At 40.6% G+C, this 22440-nt stretch overlaps 1 protein-coding gene across 1 annotated transcript; it reads right to left on the bottom strand.

Moving 5' to 3' along the window:
- Positions 1-102: 102 nt before the first annotated feature.
- Positions 103-22116, bottom strand: si:ch73-95l15.5 (uncharacterized). The gene is made up of 11 exons (XM_050046901.1): positions 21949-22116; positions 18747-18974; positions 17667-18670; positions 15196-15342; positions 10447-10524; positions 7039-7155; positions 5730-5879; positions 5383-5538; positions 5081-5176; positions 4205-4396; positions 103-1489 (listed from the first exon to the last, which is right to left on the bottom strand). Exons 2-11 carry the CDS (start codon positions 18916-18918, stop codon positions 1385-1387), a joined length of 2217 nt encoding a protein of 738 aa, XP_049902858.1. The 5' UTR covers positions 18919-18974; positions 21949-22116; the 3' UTR covers positions 103-1384.
- Positions 22117-22440: the final 324 nt, after the last annotated feature.

The raw sequence follows: 22440 nt of genomic DNA on the forward strand, positions 1-22440 counted from the left end.
ACCTGAACACAGATATGCAAAAGACCTACACAGGAAGAAACACAGACTTTGTCCTGGTATTGCCTCTTTTTTTGGTTGTTGTTATACATCTCTTTGAAGTCATTATGCATCTTTTTGTGGTTTTGCATCTCTTTATGGTAATTTTGTGTCAGTTTGAGCATTTTCTTTGTCTTCTTTGGTAGTTTTGTGTCTCATTAAGATAGTCTTGTCAGTTTGAGTTAATTTTTGTTTGTCTTTTTTGGTCGTGTTGTGTTTCTTTGTACCCATTTTGTGTCACTTTGAGTTAATTTTTGGTCTTTGAGGTCATTTTGTGTCTTTCTGGTTGTATTTCTCCCTTTTTTGTAGCTTTTTTGTGTCTCTTTGCAGTTCATTCCCATCCTTTTGTGGTCATTTTCAGTCTCTTCTTTGCTGGTATGTATCTCTTTCATTGACATTGCACGCACAGACCTAAATTATTTTTACACTATCCTGGCAAATCTTGTTTCTATGGTAACTAACATTCAATAGATTTTTTTAATAACATTTTGTAATGGGCATAGAGATTGGGGAAAAACTCCCAGAACCAGCGGCATCACCAAGCATACATGATAGTTCATGAAATAACAGCGTCTGTTGAGTTATTTGGATCAGAGTGTTTAATTCTCTTGAGCTAAAAGAAAGAAAATGTCTCCAGTTATAAGTCCCAGAACAACAATATAAGACATGTAAACACTGAAAAAAAAAGATGCATAAAAGCAGAAAAAAAGGGTTAAAAATATTATTTTGGTCCTAAGTGTTCCCCTCCATGAGCACTATCATAGCACTGTAAACAAAAAACTGTCATTTCTGTACCGATAAAGTCGAAAGACGAACACAATGAAGGCAAAGAGCTTCACAGAACAGAGAAAGTTAAATTCAGATTTCACATATCGTACCTGGCCCTGTCTTAAAGGACATAATAAATGTTACTCAGATCCACGAACAATCACACCATCCAGAAATGTTTGTCTCAGCAATCCTACTGCATGGAATGACATCTAATCACTGCCTGACCATTAGACCCATTACATTCAAAAATTAACTTAATACAGTAATCTGGTGATTTTTAAATCAAGTATTAAACATCCAGCTACAAGAAGGTATACTGACATCTCTCCATCGTGACAACAGTCAGGCTGTCCGACTCTCTTAAGTCTGAAATTACTGATTCACTCCAGAGAGTTAAGTAGTAATTGTGGAAAATTACTACAACAAAGCAGGTCTGCAAATGATAAAAATAAATAGACTTAATGTACACCACCATAAATATGCTGAAGAGGCAAAAAGGTGGTGCAGAAAGTGCAAAAATAATCCTCCATCTCTGTGCAGTTAGTTTGCATATTGCCAATACAGCAGTCGTCCTCTATCACAGTGTGTGTTTGATGGCAGTCAGAGGCTCTCGTTTGTTCTGCAGGTTCTGCTGCAGCTCGCTGAACAGATGGTCCCGCTCCTCAGCATCCAACAGGATTTGCTACATGGAAGAGGAATAAAAGATGTCAATCACTATCACCAAGTATTTATAATGAAGCTCTGATTATCACACACATTTCACACAGAATTGTTCACAGGAGCTATTAATTGCAATAGTTTTTTTGTCTTTTCGTAAGATTTGCTGACAGTAGGAAGAAAAGAAAATAATATCCACAACTTATCTCAACTTTTATTATTTTTGTTGACCCACTTTTCTCATTTTTTTTATTTTTTTATCATCAGGTAGAAATAGATGAGGTTGCTTCATTTTTTTAACTCTCGATATTATTTGAGAATTACTTTCTCACTTTAATCAAAATACATCTTGTGGCTGGAAGATTTGTCGTTGAGACCTGGCACTGATGTTTGGCATTGTTAAACAGCCTAGGCAGTTATTACTGCCTTGCGGTTCTTTGCCTCAGCAAACCAGTCAAGTTGCACTTACAGTTTAGATGCATGTCTGTGAAAACAATGTGATTTTGCCAAGTAGGACATGCCCCTGGATCAATATCCCACATCCCATTCCAGGATCAACACTGCAATCAACCAATCACAGCCCTCTGACATCATCAGTGTGCTGCTCCTGTGCGTCTTTCAAAATTCCTTTGTGCTTCTTCAGAGCTAATTTTATAAATTCATGTTAGTGCAATTACAAAATACTCAGTAACACTTAACAACACTTAACACTTGTAAGCTACTGCAGGGTTAGCGAGTTAGCTTGCTAACTAGGCTGGCTATGCTAATGAGTAAGCTTGCTGATAGACTAAAATATTAGCGAGTTAGCTTGCTAACTAGATAGGCTATGGTAATAAGTTAACCTGCTGATAGACTAGAATATTAGCGAGTTAGCTTGCTAACTAGGTTGGCAAAAGGAATTTGCAACTGAAAATGATATTATCCAAACTCTGTGTTACTGAACAATATTCAAGCCTATTGGCAAGCTTACTCGTTAGAATAGACAACCAAATGTTTCCCCCTCTGTTCCTGAGGTATGGCGTTAAATAATGGCCAGGAAAGTATTTTTGCATAACATTATGGTGTCACAGTGAAGTTAACCTTTGACCTTTTGGATATCAAACATCATTACTTAATCACTTGATCCTTTTAGACAGTTGTGCTACATTTTGTCATAATTACCGCATGAATTCTTCAGTTATAGCCAAAAATATGTTTGTGAGGTCACGCTGACCTTTGACCACCTAATTCTAATCAGTTCATTCTCTAGTCCAAGTGGACGTTTGTGCCAAATATGAGGAAATTCCCTCAATGCCTTCTTGACATATCGCTTTTACAAGAATGAAACATATTCAAGGTCATGGCAACCTTGACCTTTGACCACAAAAACCTAATCAGTTTATCAGTGACTCAAAGTGGACATCTGAGCCAAATTTGAAGAAATTCCCTAGAGGTGTCCTTGAGATGTCGCGTTCACAAGAATGGTAATGACGGACAGATGGACACCCTGAAAACATAATGCCTCCGGCCGTGTCTATCGCCAGTGTGGAGGCGTAAAAATATAAACACCACCAAAAACAAAAAGGGCTTCCAATTACCAGGAAGATTTTTTTTCCTTTCAACTGTGCTGGAGTGGCTCAGGGTGTATTTGTACTTCTTGCTTGTTTGTCTTCTGACAGTAATTACCTTCAGTGGCAATTATATCATTATTATAATCACAGCTGCATTTAAGTGAGCTTGAATAGAGTACACAGACAGGGCCGGTCAGTGTGTGGTATGTTGAGGAGAGAAGTGTCACACTGTGCACAACAATAGTAACTCGATGAATCATCTCAACAAGCATCCAGCTAATTTAAAGATCATTACGGTGACCAAACCAAACCGGCACAACAACATTTGTACTGTGAGATATTTTCAGCCTTCATAACAAAACCATCTGACATTGACTTGTTCTTGTTAAATGTTTGGCCTTCAAATATATACTTTGATAATTGTTAGAGTGTTAGGCGATATTTGGCAAATATTTCATATTTAGCAGCATGTCGTCATGAACTTAAAATGAAATACGTCTGTGGGGAGAGATATTTAGGGCTGTAACTGAGGATTATTTTCATAATCAATTTATCTGCCAATTATTCCTTCAGTTAATCAGTTAATCATTGGCTCAATTTGACATCAGAAAACACAATTATGATTTCCTTGTTTTGTCCAACCAACAGTCCAAAACCCAGTTTTCAGTATTCACATTGCACTGACAGAAAATAGAGAAACACAGAAAATTCTCACATTTTAAATTATTTTCATTTTGCATGGAAAAAGACGATTAATTGATTATCAAAATAGTTGCAGATTAATGTTATGTCAATGAACTCGTCATTAACTGACTAATTGTTGCAGCTCTGAAGATATTAGATATAATTTTATACATTTCATACGTGTATGTGTATTTTATAATTTATTTGTAAGTATACACACGATTTAGCTACTAATTCAATTTTAAGTTTTTTAATTTATTTTCTTTGGGAGTTTGGGGAAGAGGAGGGGTGAACATGAAAGTGTGATGGGTGGGATTTTATATCACATACGTTTCTAAATTTTTCAGTGTTACAATACTGCTGTTTGATATTTTCAATTAAGAAAATGTGGCTTTAAAGTTAACTCTGAGTTAATATAGCTCTGTGGTCTACAGTATGTTAGACAAACATCTCGTTCCTTGTCGACACGCACACACCGAATATTGAGACAACACGCAGTACTTTACCTCGATAAGTTTGTCTCTCTTCTCCAGGCTGTCCCTCAGTCTCCTCTCCTCTCTGTCTCTGTCCTCTCTGCTGTTCTGCCACGCTCTATCGGCCTCCTTCTTCTCCCTCTCCTTCTCCCTCAGCTCCCGCCGGGTGTCTCTGAGGTGATCCATCAGAGAGGACACCGTCTGACTGTGACTCTCCTGCTGACTCTAGTGAAAAAGAAAAAGGCATAGTTGGAAAGGCTGAGATGATGTGTTGTCTGTGTGTGCCAGTCAGTGTGACACTTTACTGTTATAAATTCAGTGATCACATTACAAATCAAACAAAAGTGTTGTTACTTGTGTTACAGAAGTTGTTCAATTATCTGCTTAATGGGAGCATAGAAAAATATAACACACATACATTTTTTTTTAATCTGTACAAAAAACAATAATTCGTTTTTCCTTTAATTAATTTATGTCCTGCTTCATTCCAGCCGGCTGACGCTGTTCTAGTGTGACTGTACTGTATATTTTGGTTGCCATTTCATACTATGATTTCAATTAGCAATTCATCTTTAATTTATTCTTTGATGCATTGTTTAATCTATGAAATAATTTAAAAAAAAAACATCCATCCAACTTCTGAGCCCACTATGATAACTTCAGAGGTCTTGATTTGTTCGATTAAAAAATGTTTAGTTTTAATAAATGACAAAGAAAAGCAAATGGATTAACTGATTAACCAACGGATAATTTCGGCTTTACTTTAAACCAATTAAATCAGTTTTGCATCAGATCTTTAGTTCTCAAATATGAAAGTGTCAGGTGAAAAACCGCTGGCAGCTTTTTGTTTTTCAGATTTCTCTCCAATGTATTCAACTTTTAAATCCTCTCCTCATGTTAATATCTCACCTGCACCATGTCCTGGTACTCCTGCAGGGCTGTGGTGAGTTTGGTGACCTCCTCACACAAGGTGGCGCTGTTTCCCTCTCCATCCTCTGCCAACCCCTGACCGATCACAGAGTCGGAGAGAGCGTGGAAGAAAATGACATGTTGTGAGTGACAGTTTCCTTCACTCAAGAATACAGAGAGAATAAAAGCTTTGTAACTTTATTTAAAAGATGGAGGATGTTAAGTGAACACTATGTATCCCTTTGAAGAGTGAGGGAGACACGCTATATCCCCTATCTCCAAATTACACCCTTGTATATCACCTGCACATCTTTCTGACAGCTCTCCAGCTCCTGGATCAGAGCGTCCTTCTCCTGCAGGACAGTAGTGAGGGCCCGGTCTCTCTGTCTCCACACCTCCCTCTCTTTCTCCACCTCCTGCAGCAGTCGCTCCTTCTCCCCCAGAGCCACTCGCAGGTCCTGGAGCAAAGATAAAATGCAGGTTCACCTAAAGAAAACTTCCACGTACATGCAGAGTGAACTGTGCATGGGACAGAGTGAAACTGTACATGCTGCTTGAATGTGGTGAGAATGTGTATGTGTGTGTTTTGAACTACACATGCAATTCCATCCCTGGTTTCTAATGTGTGTGTGTGTGTGTGTGTTCGTACGTTGATGATATCCTGGTTGCACTGCAGCACGGTGTTGAGTGTGTTGAGGTCTCTTTCTCGGTCTCTTCCAGCCTTCCTCAGCGCCTCGATCTCATTCTCCATGCTCTTCTCCTTCTCTGTCACTTCAGAGCTCAAAGTCTGCAGGGCAGCCTACAGATCACAAAACATCTCAGTTACATCTGATTTAGATTTAAATACATCTGCAGGGTAAATCTTAAAGCAAAAATACCAAACATTCCAGAGGTTCAGCTTTTCCATAGTGCTTCATCTCTTTGGATTTGGCAATCCATTTATTCTCAATACAATATATACATGCTCACCACAACACAGACGGGTGACAGCATTGTCCATATGTGATCATTATACCATTCAGCAATTCAGTTATACACGGTCAAAAACGGTTTGCCTCCACATTCCACACCTGATTCTCATCACCTGAAGTGTACCTATATGCCCTTCGCACAAAAATGCTCCACCCTGTGTTCAGTTTAATAACTGCATGTGCATTTTTTTATTTCTACCTTGTTTAGATCAGGATAGAATGAACAAACAGGAGGCAGACATCGCTATTCGGCAGATATATATATCAATCTAGATTGATTTATAGAAGTATAGGTAAGAGGAAAAATCTGTATTTTGATTTTGGGGTGAGAGTTTCTGCAGGGTTTACTACGTTAACTTTAATACTTTTAAAGACCTTTTAAATACTACACAGAATAATTATTCCACAAACATACCAGCCAAAATATGAAAACCAGTAGCGATGATACAGCATTGAATTTATTGTTGTTTTCAGACTTCCCAGCAGCATATAAGAGTAATTTCTAACAATATAGATAATGAAACCAACACAACTCAGGCCTGGATGAGCAGAAGAACATATATGGATGTATTTAAAGTGATGTTTCTATTCCCAATTTTTCCAGCCAGTCTAAAACAATAGTCAGCTTATGTCAAAACATCTGCATGATTTTTGTGTGATTTAATGACAGACACAATGGAGTCAAAAGTCAAAACACAGTGTGTAATTCCAGACAGAATCTCTCCACAGAGCTGGAGGAAATTGCTGCCATGCTACTGCCAGACTGGTAAAACCTCCTGCGGGCCTGAGGTAAAAAAGCAAACACCCATCACAAGACCTGCACTGCTAATACAAAAGCCTTCAGGGACAGCAGCATCTAGTCTGGTGACTATCAGCAAAAGCCCGTCTGCTCATGCTGATAACTGAGCTTTAGTGAGTGGGTAATATGTGTCATCATAGCAGACCCAGCATGAAGCATGTATGGGAAAGGACAGCATCAGCTCTGACCTTGTTGACAGAGAGCGTTTCCTTCAGATTCTCCATCAGTTTCTCAGTCAGCTTGTCGGCCAGCTCAGTCCCTGCTCCCTCCTCCACACACAGCCTCCTGATCAGACCCATACACTCCTGGAAGAGAGGAAACATCTGTCGGCTTAGTGCAAAATAGCAAACATGCTCAACTAATTGCACTGTTATGTGGGAGTTTAAAGATTTAAAGTAACAGTGTGTAAGATTTAGGGGGATTTAGTGGCATCTAGCGGTGAGGGTTGCAGATTGCAACCAGCTGAAACCTCTCCTGGTTAAATTTCCTTACGTATTCTTTGTTCAAGAGTGAGCTGAACTATCCGTAGAGATTCGACCCGTTGATTCAAACTGGTAAAAATACTGAATGAAGCAGTTTCTCCTCAAAAATTCAGTGTTTTTCTGACGCTTTCATTATGGAGGGGCTTCTGACTAATGCGAATGGCTGTGTCTAGAGCCAGTGTTTGGTTTGTCTGTTCTGGGCCACTGTAGAAACATGGCGGTGCAACATGGTGATCACCTTAGATGAGGAACTACTCCCTATGTAGCTATAAATGGCTCATTCTAAGGTAACAAAAACATAATGATTCTTATTTTCAGATGATTATACACGAGAGAAAACATAGTTATTATTCATTCATTCATTCATTTTCTGTAACTGCCTATCCTGTAAGAGGTTGTGGAAGGGCTGGAGCCTATCCCAGCTGACATTGGGTGAGAGGCAGGGTACACCCTGGACAGGTCACCAGACTATCACAGTGCTGACACATAGAGACAGACAACTATTCACACTCACATTCACACCTACGGACAATTTAGGGTCACCAATTAACCTGCATGTCTTTGGACTGTGGGAGGAAGCTGGAGTACACGGAGAAAACCCGCTATCATATCATATTCTATTTCTGCCAGTATATCCTCCTAAGTCCTACACTCTGGACCTTTGAGGCTTATCTAAGTGTGGCTTTTTGTAAAATGCAAAGTGTATAAAGCCAAGCATGAATCAGTACACAGTAACATAATAACTCAAGTGTTACTGTGGTACTGTAGAGGCAAGAGCCAAGCTGATATGTATGTAAATGAGAACCACCGCAAACATCAGGCAGTGCTGTCACAAATCTAAAACTCCATCAAACAAGCAACCACATTCATTATTTATCTACTCACCCTGAAACTCAAAATCTGTACAAACCACCAGACTCACACAACACCCAGCTAGGTGCATGAGTGTTTAAAAATTTTTTAATTTTTAATTTTAATTTTTTTAATTTTATATACTTTATTAATCCCCGAGGGGAAATTCAATTTTTTTTTCACTCTGTTTGTCAATTACACACAGGTCCGAACACACACATGCACAAACAGGACCTATACATGGAGAGATGTCAGAGTGGGCTGCCCATGACAGGCGCTCAGAGCGGTTGGGGGGTTCGGTGCCCAAGTCCCTATGGACTGAGCTACTGCCGTCCCCCTATTGGTTACATTGCTGCTGTGTTTTCCAGTAGTACTGGTCAATTTTGTCAGTAGCCATAAGCTTATGACATGAACGCAGAGTATGAACAGAGGGATTTGTCTGTATCCCTATGATAAACATAATTCTGAGCATAACTGAGTCTTTAGACTGTCTCTTAATTGCCTCTTTCCCACGCTGTCTATGACTCTTACTGTAGCTTCAAGCCCATTGGCTCCTACCAAAGATGTAAATCGTTAAAACGAAGTTTAAAAAACATTATAGCTTTGTTATTTGAAAAAAGCTACATAACTTCCCAAAACAGCACTGTTTTTGTTTTGCTTTGTTTTGTTTTTAGCAAATGATTCTCTAAAAGGAAGAAATAGCGTATTTGTTGGGGACATTTTTAGCTGCAGGTTTGGTGCTCTAGGAGCTCCTGGACAGTGTATGTGGAATTAAATCAAAATGCCCATGTAAGGAACATGTCAGCCTGTGCACAATGTGACTCACTGATGGGTTTTGAACAGTTTTTGGACAACAATGGAGCTGTATAGCACAGAGGAATACATACTTGCGAGCAGGAATAAGTTAAGATTGGTGTGGGTATTTTAATTTAGTTTTTTTTGTTTTTTTTAATACTTTTGATTATGTAATCTATTTTAATGTTCTACTTGTCTTTATCTTTATTCTGTGATNGGGCATGAGATATGCCCATTCAAAGTTTGCAATTTCAATCGGTTGCTATAGCGCCCCCCTTTGGCCAATTGATGTAATATTGCTTCATTCGCATCCTCCCATGACCCTCTACCACTGTGCCAAATTTCACATGGATTGACCAAGTCAGTGAGGAGAAAAACGTGGAACACACACACACACACACACACACACACACACACACACACACACACACACACACAGAGTTTTCGTCATTACATAGTAAGAAAGATGTTCGCCTTTTTTAGACTTTTAACATGAAGTAGTCACTGAAAATGCAATGTGTTTACACTGAGATTAGCACTTAACCGCTATCATCTATCAAAAATGTTTCTACAAAACAAGACAATGGGCATTTTTGCCATTTTGTGACAGAGGATCTGTTTGAAATATTGCAGAGAGCAATGAAACAGTGAGGAGCAGCCACAGTGAGCTGCAGACTGCATACTTCCAACCTAGTGAGGTAACCATCTCCCTTCACCGTACCCTGCTGTCTGCAGACTCGTGCTGTGTGCAGCTTAAATTATGGATAAAGGATAATTATTGCCTGACTTATTTATTAAATCAACAATAATTTGTTTTGCTGCCTTTAGTACAGTGGGACCTGTAGTCTAGTATTAAACTGCACTTGCTGTTACCGCGAGTAACTACAGGTGTCACCAAATAAACCAGGACTGAAATCTTTGAGACACCCATAAATATGGGTGCGGTTTGATCTTCTCAACTACTAAGACAGATTTTTCACAAATAAAACAAGTTATCAGTGTAACAGGATATAAAACCATAAGTAAAAGTGCAACAGGGACTTTGTTATAGTCACTTATTGATAATCTTTTATAAGGTGTTCTTCATTCAAGCACCCTTTGCATCAGATAAGAAAGTCGTTGGTTGTCTTTGTGACAGGACAGTCCTGTTTGCTTTAGCCCTTTAGCTATCACGCATCACAGCTATCAACAGTCCAATAAAAGCCCTGCTGTAAATCGTCAACCTACCACGCAGCTAAAAATAAAAGCAGTCATGATCAAAGCCTAAGAAAACATACTTCAGTGTCACCGCTACAATGTGGTGAACAGACAAAGCAGTTTTGGCACTGCCACTTTAAGGCCGTACAGTGACTTCAAAAGACAAACAACATTCCTGTGAGCTTTGAGCCAGAGCTCCAGCAGCGGCAGCAGAAGATCCCACTGCTGTGTGCATGACTGAGCCCTGTCTCCCCTCATCACCTCACCCACCTGGATCAGACGCTCCCGGCTGTGCAGGGAGTGACCGAGGCTCTGCAGCAGGGCGCTGCCACCCTCCTCCTGGAGCAACTGGAGGAAAGAGGGAAACAAATGACAATGGTTTCCTTTTAAAAGTCAAACTGTGTTAATGAATCACTCTGGAGAACTGCTGAGTGAGATATACTCCAGATCCTAAGGCCTGAGTTTAGGTGCAACTAATAATTATGAAAAACACCAGGTGACAGTGAAAAAAGCCTTTCACAGTATCATTAAATACCTTGTTTTGTCCAACAAACCAACAAACAAAAAAGCAGCATATTTTCCTATTTTAGAACCTGAAACCATCAAATATCTGGTATTTTGCTTAAAAAATACTTAAATGCTTAATCTAGCATAAAAATTGTTGCAGATTAATTTCCTTTCAGTCAATTTATCGATTAATCGGCTAATAGTTGCAGTTTTACAGGGTTTTATGTGAAATGTTTCTCAATCGGTGCTACCACGATACGAAACATTAGTCTGCTTGCACAATTAAAGGCAGTAATTAAACAGTGTGCTCCGTCTTTCCTCCTCCCCTGCTACGACAATACCTAAGCTTCACCACAGATAAAACAATACTTCAATATTTGGACAATGGTAATGTTAGAGCTGATCCAATTAGTTGATTAATCAGTTATCAGTCAACAGAAAATTAACCAGCAACAGTTTAGATAGGTGCTGATCTTGTCAGCCACTCTACAGTACAAGCAAAAATGTGTTTTGTTTTGACTCTGGTGATGGTAAGCAGATGTGTCCCGGGTCATCTGAGAGGCCTTAACGGTTTATAACGTAGCAGCAGATCACTAGAAAAAAACACCTTTCATATTGTACAACTTTTGATCCATTTTTTATGCAGAAATATTAATTAGAGCAGCTTTAAGTCATTTATCATGCAAAAATGTAAAACATTCTCTGGTTTAAGCCTGTGAAATAAAACAATTTCTAGCTTTATTTTACTCAAACTTTTAAAAATTGAATTTCAGACTGAAAGCACGCAATCTAAAGATGATGATTCTACGATGAAATATTAATTAAAACCAATGCAGTGTTTTTGAGAATCAATTTGTATCACAAAACATAATATTGTGATACTGAAGTGTATTGATATTTTCTTACACCCCTGCTGTACATGCGCTTAAACACAATCACAGTCACATCTGTATACATGGCTTCAACTACATGTTGACAGCAGCAGTCAAACTCCTCCCCTCCACTAATGTTACAGACAAGCTGTGTGTCCACTTAAACACTTTTCTATCTTTCCCTCCATTGTTGGACAGCTGGTGGCTTTAGTTCATATTTCTCCATGACACTGTAATCATCTTCTTTGCAATCAGAGGCAACACCCTGAGCAAATATGTCTGGTTTTCAGTGTCTAAATCCTCTGGAGTCTCTGTCAGTATGAAGAATGCTGGCTCTACAGGTAGCTCTGTGAATGTCTCTTTGTCACTTTCTTCCCCTGAGATAAGCAGTCACACTGTTTAAATGCACTTCAGTGCCTGCAACCGTAAGTGAACACATTATCTTTCAGATAGCCATCAGTTTAGTAGTATGTTCAGTCTGTTGTTAGCCCAGCTGTCATGTTTAGCTCAGGTCAAAACTAGCCTACACAACCACTATACATAAAGTTAATAGCTCAGCAGGCTGTAATTTACAACAGTTATCAGGTTATGATTGTTTCTGTTTCTGTTCTCTTTTAATGCGTTTTTATGAGGAGGTAAAGTGGTGAATCACAGCTGAGCTGACAAATCCGTTGATAAAAGATTTGTTCGTACATGTACTGAACACCGCTAATGTTTAAACCTGCTGCTACTCCCACATACTTCACATTAACTCTTGCTAATGTTAAACCCTGTCTGTTCACATGACGGGCTCAGATCAGGTCATGTGAACTCTACAAAGCAGCTGGGGTGCTTTATAATGATATCCTCTATCATGAGACTACTGAGCCTGGGGCAAACTCCACCGGTTGGGGAGGATTCCAGAGAGAGGCTGTGTGTATGTGTGTGTGTGTCTTTATCTGCACCTGTAAATGAGGAAAAACGGACACACCCTTCAACAGAAAACACACTACACCCTCCCTCCATTCCTTTCGTAACGCTATATTTGTGCTCAGTCAACATTCACAGAGTGGTGTATGGAGCTGTTTGGACATGTGACACAGGAGCTGCTGTGTGATGTTGCTCTGTGTAATAAACCTGTTTTTCTCGTGTAGAAGAAAAAAGCTTGAAAGGCAACAACTGTGCGGGTAAATGTCTGTTGCATCCAAACGTCACTGACATCTCAACCGGTATTTATTTTATTTTTGATTATCACTGAATTTACATTTGTTTTCCCCGTATTTCTAGATTTATAAACTATTCAAGCTTATATTATAAGTTCGATTTTAGCAGCAGCAGAAAACTCATCACACTTTCATATGTTTATGTATCACAAGTAATACAGTTATCACAATAATCAACTTTATTGCATCTTGCGTATTTTCAACCATGTCTCTCAGAAATACGTGAAACAACCACGATCGCTCAGCACATTACATGGTGGCGGTACATAATGTGTTCATACTTGAACATGTGCGGATCCATGGAAACAACACCAAAGTCCATCACTACGTTTACATGCACGAAATATTCTGGTTACTGCCCTTATCTGAAACAGACAATAATCCCACTAAGATGTTGACACGGCTGATAAAAACAAGTATTCCAGCTTACACGTAGTCATGCATACTCCAATTAACAAGCCCTAACATGTTGTTTATCATGTCAAAATATAGAACAGTGATTTACCCAGATGAGAACCCTGGTTGTGACAAATATTCAAGGACAAGGCTCCTCTTATTCCTGTGTATTGGACGTGTCCGAGACTTGAAAAATACTGGAATGACGTTTTCCAAACCTTATCCTCAATCCTCAACTTTGACCTGCAATCCAGCCCTCTGGTCGCCCTCTTTGGCAACACCAGAGAGGATGATGTACACCTGAATCTGATCCAATACCGTACGCTGTCTTTGCCTCTTTGCTGGCCAGACAGGCAGCAGATGGAGAGATGCTGCCCGGGCACCCACGCCCAGTGGATGAGCGACATTATGTCGTGCCTGAATCTTGAAAGATGTGCTACTCAATTTGTAACTCAGATAAAATACTCCAAAAGGTGAGGGTTCCCTTTCTGAAATACTTCCATATCTGTCAAAATGTTTGTTTCTTCTTCTCGTTGCTTTCTGTCAGTGTATACTCTGATAGTACCTGATTATTCTAAAAGTGCCTTTTACATAGGCATCTCCCCTCTCTTTTTATATGGAGCCTGACTTTTAGCTCATCCGTCATTTTTCCTGCTATTCAGGAGATAGAGGGCCGTCCTATTGACGATATTCCTGCTGTTAGGGGTTAGTGGAATGGGGAGGATTGTGATTGGATTTCACGCTTTGTACCCGTCATATATATGCTTAAAGTTTGACTCCTGTTGTGAATATTGTGTAATCCTGTTAAAGTTTAATAAAAATGTTCTTATAAAAATATATATAGAAAAGTTTTCTTTACCGGTGGAGGACTTGTTCGACTACGTGAACACAACCTTCCTCTTTCATTCCTTCAACCACCTTCTTGAAAAGTTTGGCGTTGCGTTACTTGCGCATATCCAAAAACCTATCGATACCCAAGTCTTTCATAATGTTAGAAAGTAGGTGAGATTCTTCGGGCAACCAGAAATGAAGGCTTTTCTTTTGAGCGTGCATCTCTACCCTACAACCTTGCAAACTGTTGGCAAGTTGTTTTGTGTGTAACGTATCATGATAAAACACAGAGCTGACCATAAACAGGCAAGAAGCCTTGTGTTGCAAACCCCAGCTGAGACGTATATTCTCAATGTGATGTATACACGCCCAAATAATGCTTTTAAAACACGAATAATACCGGCATATCCCACACGTCTTAATCGGAAAATGATACATTCGGAAAAAGGCCTAATTTGGAATATCCAAACAGATTATATTGTTTACATGACCGCAATCAAACTCAGAACGTTGTCATATTTGTAATAATAGGGGAATATTTGTGTGCATGTAAACGTACCCAATTTGGACTCTCTATCGTGGTAGACACATGAATTCTCTGGTTTGATGTCATGCAGCGGGTGATGGTTAATGTTACAACTCTATACGTAGTATAAAGAGCAAGAAATTCCGCGTAGGGAGGAGGCAGGGGTTGTGAATTGGTCAAACATACACAGGACTTTCACCCAGGAGGCCGCTGTTCATGTCCAGTGTGAAACTAAAAATTAACGTTAACTTCTTTGAACTTTACGTACTTGCTTCCTTTGCATAGTAATGTCCCGTACATAACAAATGTAGTTGTTTTAACCAAAAATATAATCTTTTTCTAAATCTATACCAGATGTTTTGGTGCCTAAACCCAACTGTGCCGCCACCACATAATTTAACACATTATGTGCCACCACCATGTAATGCGAGGTTAAGAGTTTGTGGTCATTTCACATATTTCTATGAGATCTAGCTGCATGTTTTCCTCATATCTTGCCGCCCTACTTTAGACAGAGCCTAGACCAGGCTAGCTGCTTCCTGCTGTGTCCAGTCTTTATGCTAGGCTATGCTAACTGGCTGGCAAGAGAGCAAAAAACACACTTCCCAAAAGGTGAAACTACTCTTTCAATATAAAGTACGTTCATCTCAAATGAAGTGTGTGAGAGAAAAAACTGAATGCTTACAGGGGCCCAATCCTCTGATCCGTTGACTTCAGTTGGTTTGCTCCTCCCATGTTTCAGTTCGGCCTCTAGGGTCCTGATGCGAGACACAGCTTGGTCCAGCTGGCCTCGCAGGTGCCTGACAACATGGTGAAACCTGCCATTTGTGCTCTGAAAAAAAAATCATAGTAAACATGAGTTGTAGTATCATTAAGTAAAAACACAAGTGAAATGTTTAGGTGTGATGTTGTTGGACTGCTGGACCGACCTCGGCTGCTCCTGGATTAACTATTACAGCACAGTGTGTCAATATTTACAGCACACACGCCATCTGGTCAGAGTTCTCCCATTCATACATTAACTGTTGTTCAAAAGTTAGAAATCTCCTGACACGAAAGCTTCACAGGGTCCAGTCAGACGTCTGGGGGAACTACTCTATATCCCTGAATGGTCTGCCATGCTTTTGGGTTGTAAAAAGTCCTCTTTACAAATATATGTTGCACATGGAGAACAAAACGCTGTACAACAGTTCAAATAAACTGACAACTGAAAGGGACAAAGATGCCTTTGAGCAACAGTTGAATATGAAAAGAACAAATCAGCAGTCATTGGTAAAAGAAACTGGAAGCTTTGCATCAAAATGGGTGAAGATTTAAATAGGAGCAGGTTCTTGTTTCAGTGTCAAGTGCACAATAATGACGATAACAAGCCGAATTAACAGGCGACATGTTGCTTTAGCAAAGCTTTTCTTCACACCTCACAATAGAAACAGAAAATTAGTCTCAGGGTTACTTCAGACCAGTGATCCTCAACTGTTTTTGTATTAAGGACCCAACATTGATACACATTAGGTTTTCTGTTAGTATGCTAATCATATCTTTGTGTTTTCCAAAGGAGACTACAAGAAAAGATGACCTATATAATATGATTCATACACTGTACTGAACTTCATGCATGGTGAAAATATTAGTTTTTCTGGGAACTATTCCTTTTAATGCACATGTAATGTGTGTATGGACACATACAGATGTGAATGTAAAGTATTATGTAAACACGTGGTCTTAAATTACAATAATGGAGCATCATCAGGTAATCAGAGCAAAATTTAGCCCCAAACTGGTGGTGACTTACCAGATGAAATCATGATAAAACATTTATCTTAACTAGAGCACTCAGAGAGCGCAGACCTCCGCCAAGCAGCTCGGATTTCCCGCCATTTTATTATTTTATCCACTTCGCTTCAACAGATCACCACCAAAATTTTATCATTTGTTCCTTGTCCCATTATCAACCTTTCCTGAAAATTTCATCAAAATCCATTCAGAACTTTTCGAGTTATTTTGCAGACAAACAGACCAACGCCGCCGAAAACATAATTATTGTATTACCAGGAGCGCTCTTGTTTTCTGTGTCAGTGTTTCAGTCGAGTCCTGTTATTTTGTTCAGTGTTATTTGTGAGTTGTTTTGTAAACTGTCACAAATATAAAGTTGTTGTGGACCTCAGGATAAACAGCTGCTGTAATGCAGTAGCTAAAGGGGATCCTAATAAACTAAACTGAACATTAGGTCACGAACCTCCATGTGATAAGATTTTGCTTCAGGGACCTCCATCTGAAAAGATTTTGGTTGTTAGATATGATTAAGACCAGAGTTCTATATTTATCAACTACAGCTGAGGAGATAACTGTGGAGGAAGTGAAACCTGTGATCAGAATAGTCACTCTTATGACTTTTACTCACACTGGGCTCACTGAAAACAAACTATTACCCATTTTTCTGGGACCCCTGGTTGAGAACCACTGCTACAGACTGACAGATCACACTTTAAACCTATTCAAACCTATCCACTGAGCAGACTGCAAGTTCCTGATCAAGGATCAATTACGCTTCTCTAGACTGGAAAACAAACTCAAAATCAAAGGGTTTTGGGGGAAAAGGAATACAACAGTATTCTCCCCGTAAGGCTCGGGAAACATGTTGCATTTTTTTGCGCCCCAAATCTATCTTGTCGATGTAGACGCACAGAAGGCATGCTCAGTGATCCCATCACGGCACACAAGTGTTCCAAAGCGTGTATTTTTCAGGGCCTGACAAATGAGTCCCAGCCTGTGGTAAATAGGGAGGAGAAGTTGATCACTTTAGTGCAGGGTTACCCAGAGCTTTATGGTCTGTCCCAGTGACAATATTTTAGGCCTTAATGCACACTTAAAGGAGCAATGTGTAGGATTCATAGGATTTAGAGGTATCTAGCAATGAGGACTGCAGATTGTGACCAGCTAAATGTTAATTTAATAATGTCATTCTTCTTTTTACCCAAGACTACTTTAAATATAAATAATACATTTGGTGTCTGAATTATATCGGTTTTATCTCTAAAAATTATTGAAGGAAAGAAGGAAATCATTAACGTGACAGCTGATTGCAAACTTTTGAGCAGTGTTGTACATACAGAACATTTTGTTAGTTGATGGGAGGCAGACAGGAATGACACTCACCTCTCGATGAAGAGGCATGAACTCGTCCCTCAGCTCTGATAGGACATCCCCGTCCTCTTCATCCATTTCATCCTCTCCGTTCTCCACGTTCCCAAAGTGCAGCACCCTGTTCACTGAGGGCGACGCCACCTCTCCAACTTTTCCTGAGTACTTCCTGCTCAGAACTGGGATCCTACTCCCTGATGGCGAACTCACCGGCTTCCCTTCAATACTTCTCAGCTCCTTCAGCACAAAGTTGGCCGACTGAAACCCCGGTGAGTCAAACGGGTCATTGTCATCAAGAGAGTCCAGAGACTGAATGGACGCAGTGCGAGAAGATTCTTGTAAGGACAGAGTGGACCCTGCCCTTGAAGACTGGCTGGAGCTGATGGATGACACCCTCTGCCAGTGGAGGGGCATGCTCTGGGATTTGTCCCGTGACAACGCTAACGGGGAGAAGGGCTGGAAAGGCAAGCGGCGAGGAATCCCACAAACAGACTCGTAATCCGAGTCGGACACCCTTAATGAATCACAGCCTTCGCATCCTTTGCCCTTTCTGCATCTTTTACCTGTTCTTATAAAATACGGGCACGTGTCCCACTTCTCGGACCAGCACTCGTACTCTGAGAGTGCCATGTTCTCTTTGAGCATCTCCCTGTAGCCCTCCTTCTCCGCCTCTCCATCTTCTTCGCTGGTGCTGCCCCTGCTCTGGATCTCCTGCGGATGTCTGTGTTGGTAGCTTTGCCGCACCCACTGTCTGATCTTGTCCCTCTCCTGCATCAGCTTCTGAAGCCTCTCGGACGACAGCACCCTCACCCTGGCTATCACCGTGTCGAACTTGAACACCCGCTCGAGGACGCACACACACTTGCCACACACAAACTCCCCCTGCCCGCTGCCTCGTGGCACAGACTGCCCCAGTATGTGAGTCAACACCGAGAGCAGATCGATCCCTTTGGACGGGGAGCTCAGGGATAACTGGGACTTGGAGAGAGACGCCGAGGAAGCCAGAGATAATGTGCTGCCTGTGAAGAGTAAATTAAAAAAGTTAACGTTGAACTCTGTGATCAAAATCTTTATTTCCTCATGCTCCAGACTCACCCCAGGGGCTGCTCTGCGAGGACCGAGACAGACTTCCTCCTCTCAGGGACCCTGTCGGCGTCCAAGACTGACCCGTCTTCTTATTTTGGCCTCCAAACAGCCACTTCCTTTGGTTTCCTTGGAGAGCTCCGCCGCATATTCGACATGAGTCATTTTTACCTTTGGAGGACATCGTGGACAGAGGGCTGATACTATCTCCCTCGTTGTCCGATGAATGTTGGAAATTCTCTGTGAATCAAGCAGAAAAACAGGGATGCATTTACAGCAACCTGGAAGTCATTGATAGCACAGCTGTTGGCGTGCAGGTTGGTCACGATATTGATACCATATAGATATCGTGATATGACACTAGGTATCGTCTTAGATTTTGGATATCATAGTATCTTAAGTTTTGTCTTTTCCTAATTTTAAAAAAGGAAACCATGTGGGATGACAGCACCAGAATTTTGCACTGGTGCCAGATTTTGGTGCCACTTCTATTGGAGTTAAAGGGGCTGGCATGGCAAGTCCCTTTATTACCCATCATATCTGTGCTGTTTTACCTGTGAATGAAAAATCCTTCCACAAAATAAAAAAAGCACATTATGTGATGTTAACTGATATTTTTAATCTAAATGTGTGCGTTCATCTTCCTTGTTACTGGTCTCCAAACAGATCATAGTTCTCTCCATGAGCTGCATTTAACATTAGCTCACTGATAGGGTTAGGGTTAGTGGGTTAAGGTTGGACCAGGCGATTAAAACTGGTAAAAACATGGAATAATGCAGTTTCATACAAGAAATCAGTGTTTCTCTGACGTTGTTCAGCATGTTGGAGACAGACTGCTAGCCAAGCACCTGCTAATGTGTGCTCACCTTTTTCTCTGATAACTTAAGACCCAAACGTTCAGGAGGTTTTTACCGGGAGTCAAATTTTCTACAGAGGTCTCTTCCTCTCCAAAACAAACAGACCTGATGATTCAAACAAGTTAAAACACTGAATAAAGCAGTTTCACATTAAAGATTTATGTTTTTCCAACACTCCTGTCGCATAGGGGCCGCTAACTCCCATCTATGTAGAGCCAGTGTATGGTTTGTCCGTCCTGGGCTACTGCAGAACATGGCAGTAAGTATGGGGATCTCCATAAATGAAGACCTGCTCTCTATGTAATAATAATAATAATAAACTTTATTCATATAGCACCTTTCATACAAGAAGTGCAGCACAAAGTGCTTTACAATAAGGGCAGTATAGGCACTGAGTGCTCCACATGAAAACAGACAGAATGAACATAAAAGAGAACTCATTCATAAAATCACAGTTGTAAAACTATCAATCATAAAATCAAGTAAGATTTTAAAAGAGTTGCAGCAGCGTGACACGTAAATATAAAGAGATTCAGACCTGTATCAGGATTTCAAAGCTAGTTAAAGGCTAAAGTGAACAGATGCATTTTTAGCTTTCTTTTAAAAAAAAATTAGCGAGCTAGCTTCCCTGATATCTATATGTAGTGTGTTCCATAGCTTTGGGGTGTAATGGACAAAGGCTGCACCCCCCTGGTTGTTGGGAACCTCCAAAAAAACAGCAGCAGACGATCGCAGTGTTCTTGGAGGCAAATAGTTAACAAGGGAGTTAGCAATGTAGCTCAGTGCCAGCCCATGTAGAGCTTTGTATATAAGGAGGAGGAGCTTAAATTCTAAACATTACAGGAAGCCAGTGTAGAGCAGCTCAGACTGGCCTGATGAGCTCTCTCCTCTCGGTTCTGGTTCGTAGCTGAGCTGTAGAGTTCTGAATGAGCCGAAGTCTCTCAGTGGTGTTTTTTGGGAGGCCAGTAAAAAGTGCGTTACAGCAGTCGAGTCGGCTTGAAATAAAGGCATGAATCAATTATTTGGTATCTTTTTCATTTGGAAACGGTCGTACCTCAGCGAAGTTTCTGAGGTGGAAAAATGATGCTTTCTGCATCTTGTTAAGGGACTTGAAGCTTAGATCTGAATCAAGGATCACACCAAGACTTGTCACCTCCTGTTCAATCCAGGGAGTTAAATTCCTTCAGATTATTAGGCAGCGTTTCTCTTTTTGTTTTAGGGCTGACAAGCAGGATTTCAGTTCTGTCTTCTTTTAACTTTAAGAAATTATTGCTCATTCATTCATCTATCGCCAAAAGACAGGTGGTGATGGAGTTTATGGCTGCGGCATTGTTTGGCTCTGCAAAGACGTACAGCTGCATGTCGTGTAGGTAAAAACGGCTCATTCTAAAGGAACGAAAACACAACAACTCTTATGTAAGTGATTAAACACTAAAGAAAACACACTTTCTGTAGCATTTTTGCATTTCTGCCAATATACCACCATAAATCCTACAAACTGGACCTTTAATTTATTCTGTTAAATACAAGAACCACCAGTTTGTTCTCTACTTTATTCCCACATATTCAGTATAGTGAGTGAGCTATAGAAAGTAGTTTCTTAATCTAAACCAACATGGCTTATAGCCCAGAAGCTGGCAGTGAGTTTTATTTTTAAAATGTTAGAAAAGGCTTCATTTCCCCCTTATTTCCACACTAAAACAGGTCAGAGAAAGTTTAACAAGCCATCTAATCTCCCCAGTTTGACATATTTATTGTCTCCCTGTTGCTGTGACTTTGATTTTGTTTTATCTCTTCTGTGCATGGATGTTTTGGCCGGTTTATGGCAGCTCACAGCTGCTGGCTGTTTACAGAAGCTCCCCACAGGGCGGGACACGTCGACCTTGAGCCACGCTGACAGTGAATTCAGTCAGACTGTGATGAATGAAAGTTTTTCTTCCACAGTCAGTCTCTCCGTGAACCTCTCCCCTGCTCACAAGTCCAATATGAGACGCGCTTCAATCACTCTGACCACATTACAGCACTTTGACGCATGACTTCAACATGACAATATGCTCTCTGCATGTGGATAGTGTGGTATATTGCCGACATCCACGACCTTTGACCATTTAAATAAAGTTTCTTTTCTTTTTCCGGGAACCAAACAGCATGCGACACGTTTCCAAAGGGAAAGTCTTCATCATCCAGTGGGAAACAGTTGGACTATCGTGTCTCTGATTCTATTTTAAGCCACTGAAGCGCAGCGATTCAACGTGAAAGTAACGTCAGCGTGTGAGCCTCTCACCGCCCTCACTTCAGCTCAATCTGCTTCACAAACACACCAACAGCTTTCATATGAAGTATTTTTAAAGTCTTACGTTTGAGTCCTCCGGGATTCACGCGCTGATCAAAGTTTAAAGTCCAACACGCGAGGAGGAAATCTTCATTGTCGGCTCGTGATACAAAAGTCGAAGTCACAGAGAAGACATGTAGGTAAAGTTTCTCGCACTGAGCTGAGCTGGAGCTGCGTTGCACCACACCGGAGGGGCAGGGGAAGAGAGGTGGGTGTCACCTTGCTGACGTCATCGGTCATACCTGTTTAGAGCAGCGCGAGCGCAGGGAGGAGGTCTGCAAACACTGGCTGGGAGGACCAACACACAGTAGGGGAGACCGGGTCCTGTTGTCACTCCTCACTGCACATTGATTAACAGCTTATTAGTGCAAAACAGCTGTTGACAGGTTAGTGGTGACATTGTGGATACTGAAAGATATAAAAAATCAAGTAATCACAGCATTTTTTTTTCATGATGATGAATGATGAATGCTTTCGTTATGGTACCTTTGGAACCAAGAGTAACCCTTCAGACATG

The sequence above is a fragment of the Epinephelus moara genome, chromosome 6 (assembly GCF_006386435.1).
Source record: "Epinephelus moara isolate mb chromosome 6, YSFRI_EMoa_1.0, whole genome shotgun sequence".
In the NCBI taxonomy this organism is placed as follows: domain Eukaryota; kingdom Metazoa; phylum Chordata; class Actinopteri; order Perciformes; family Serranidae; genus Epinephelus; species Epinephelus moara.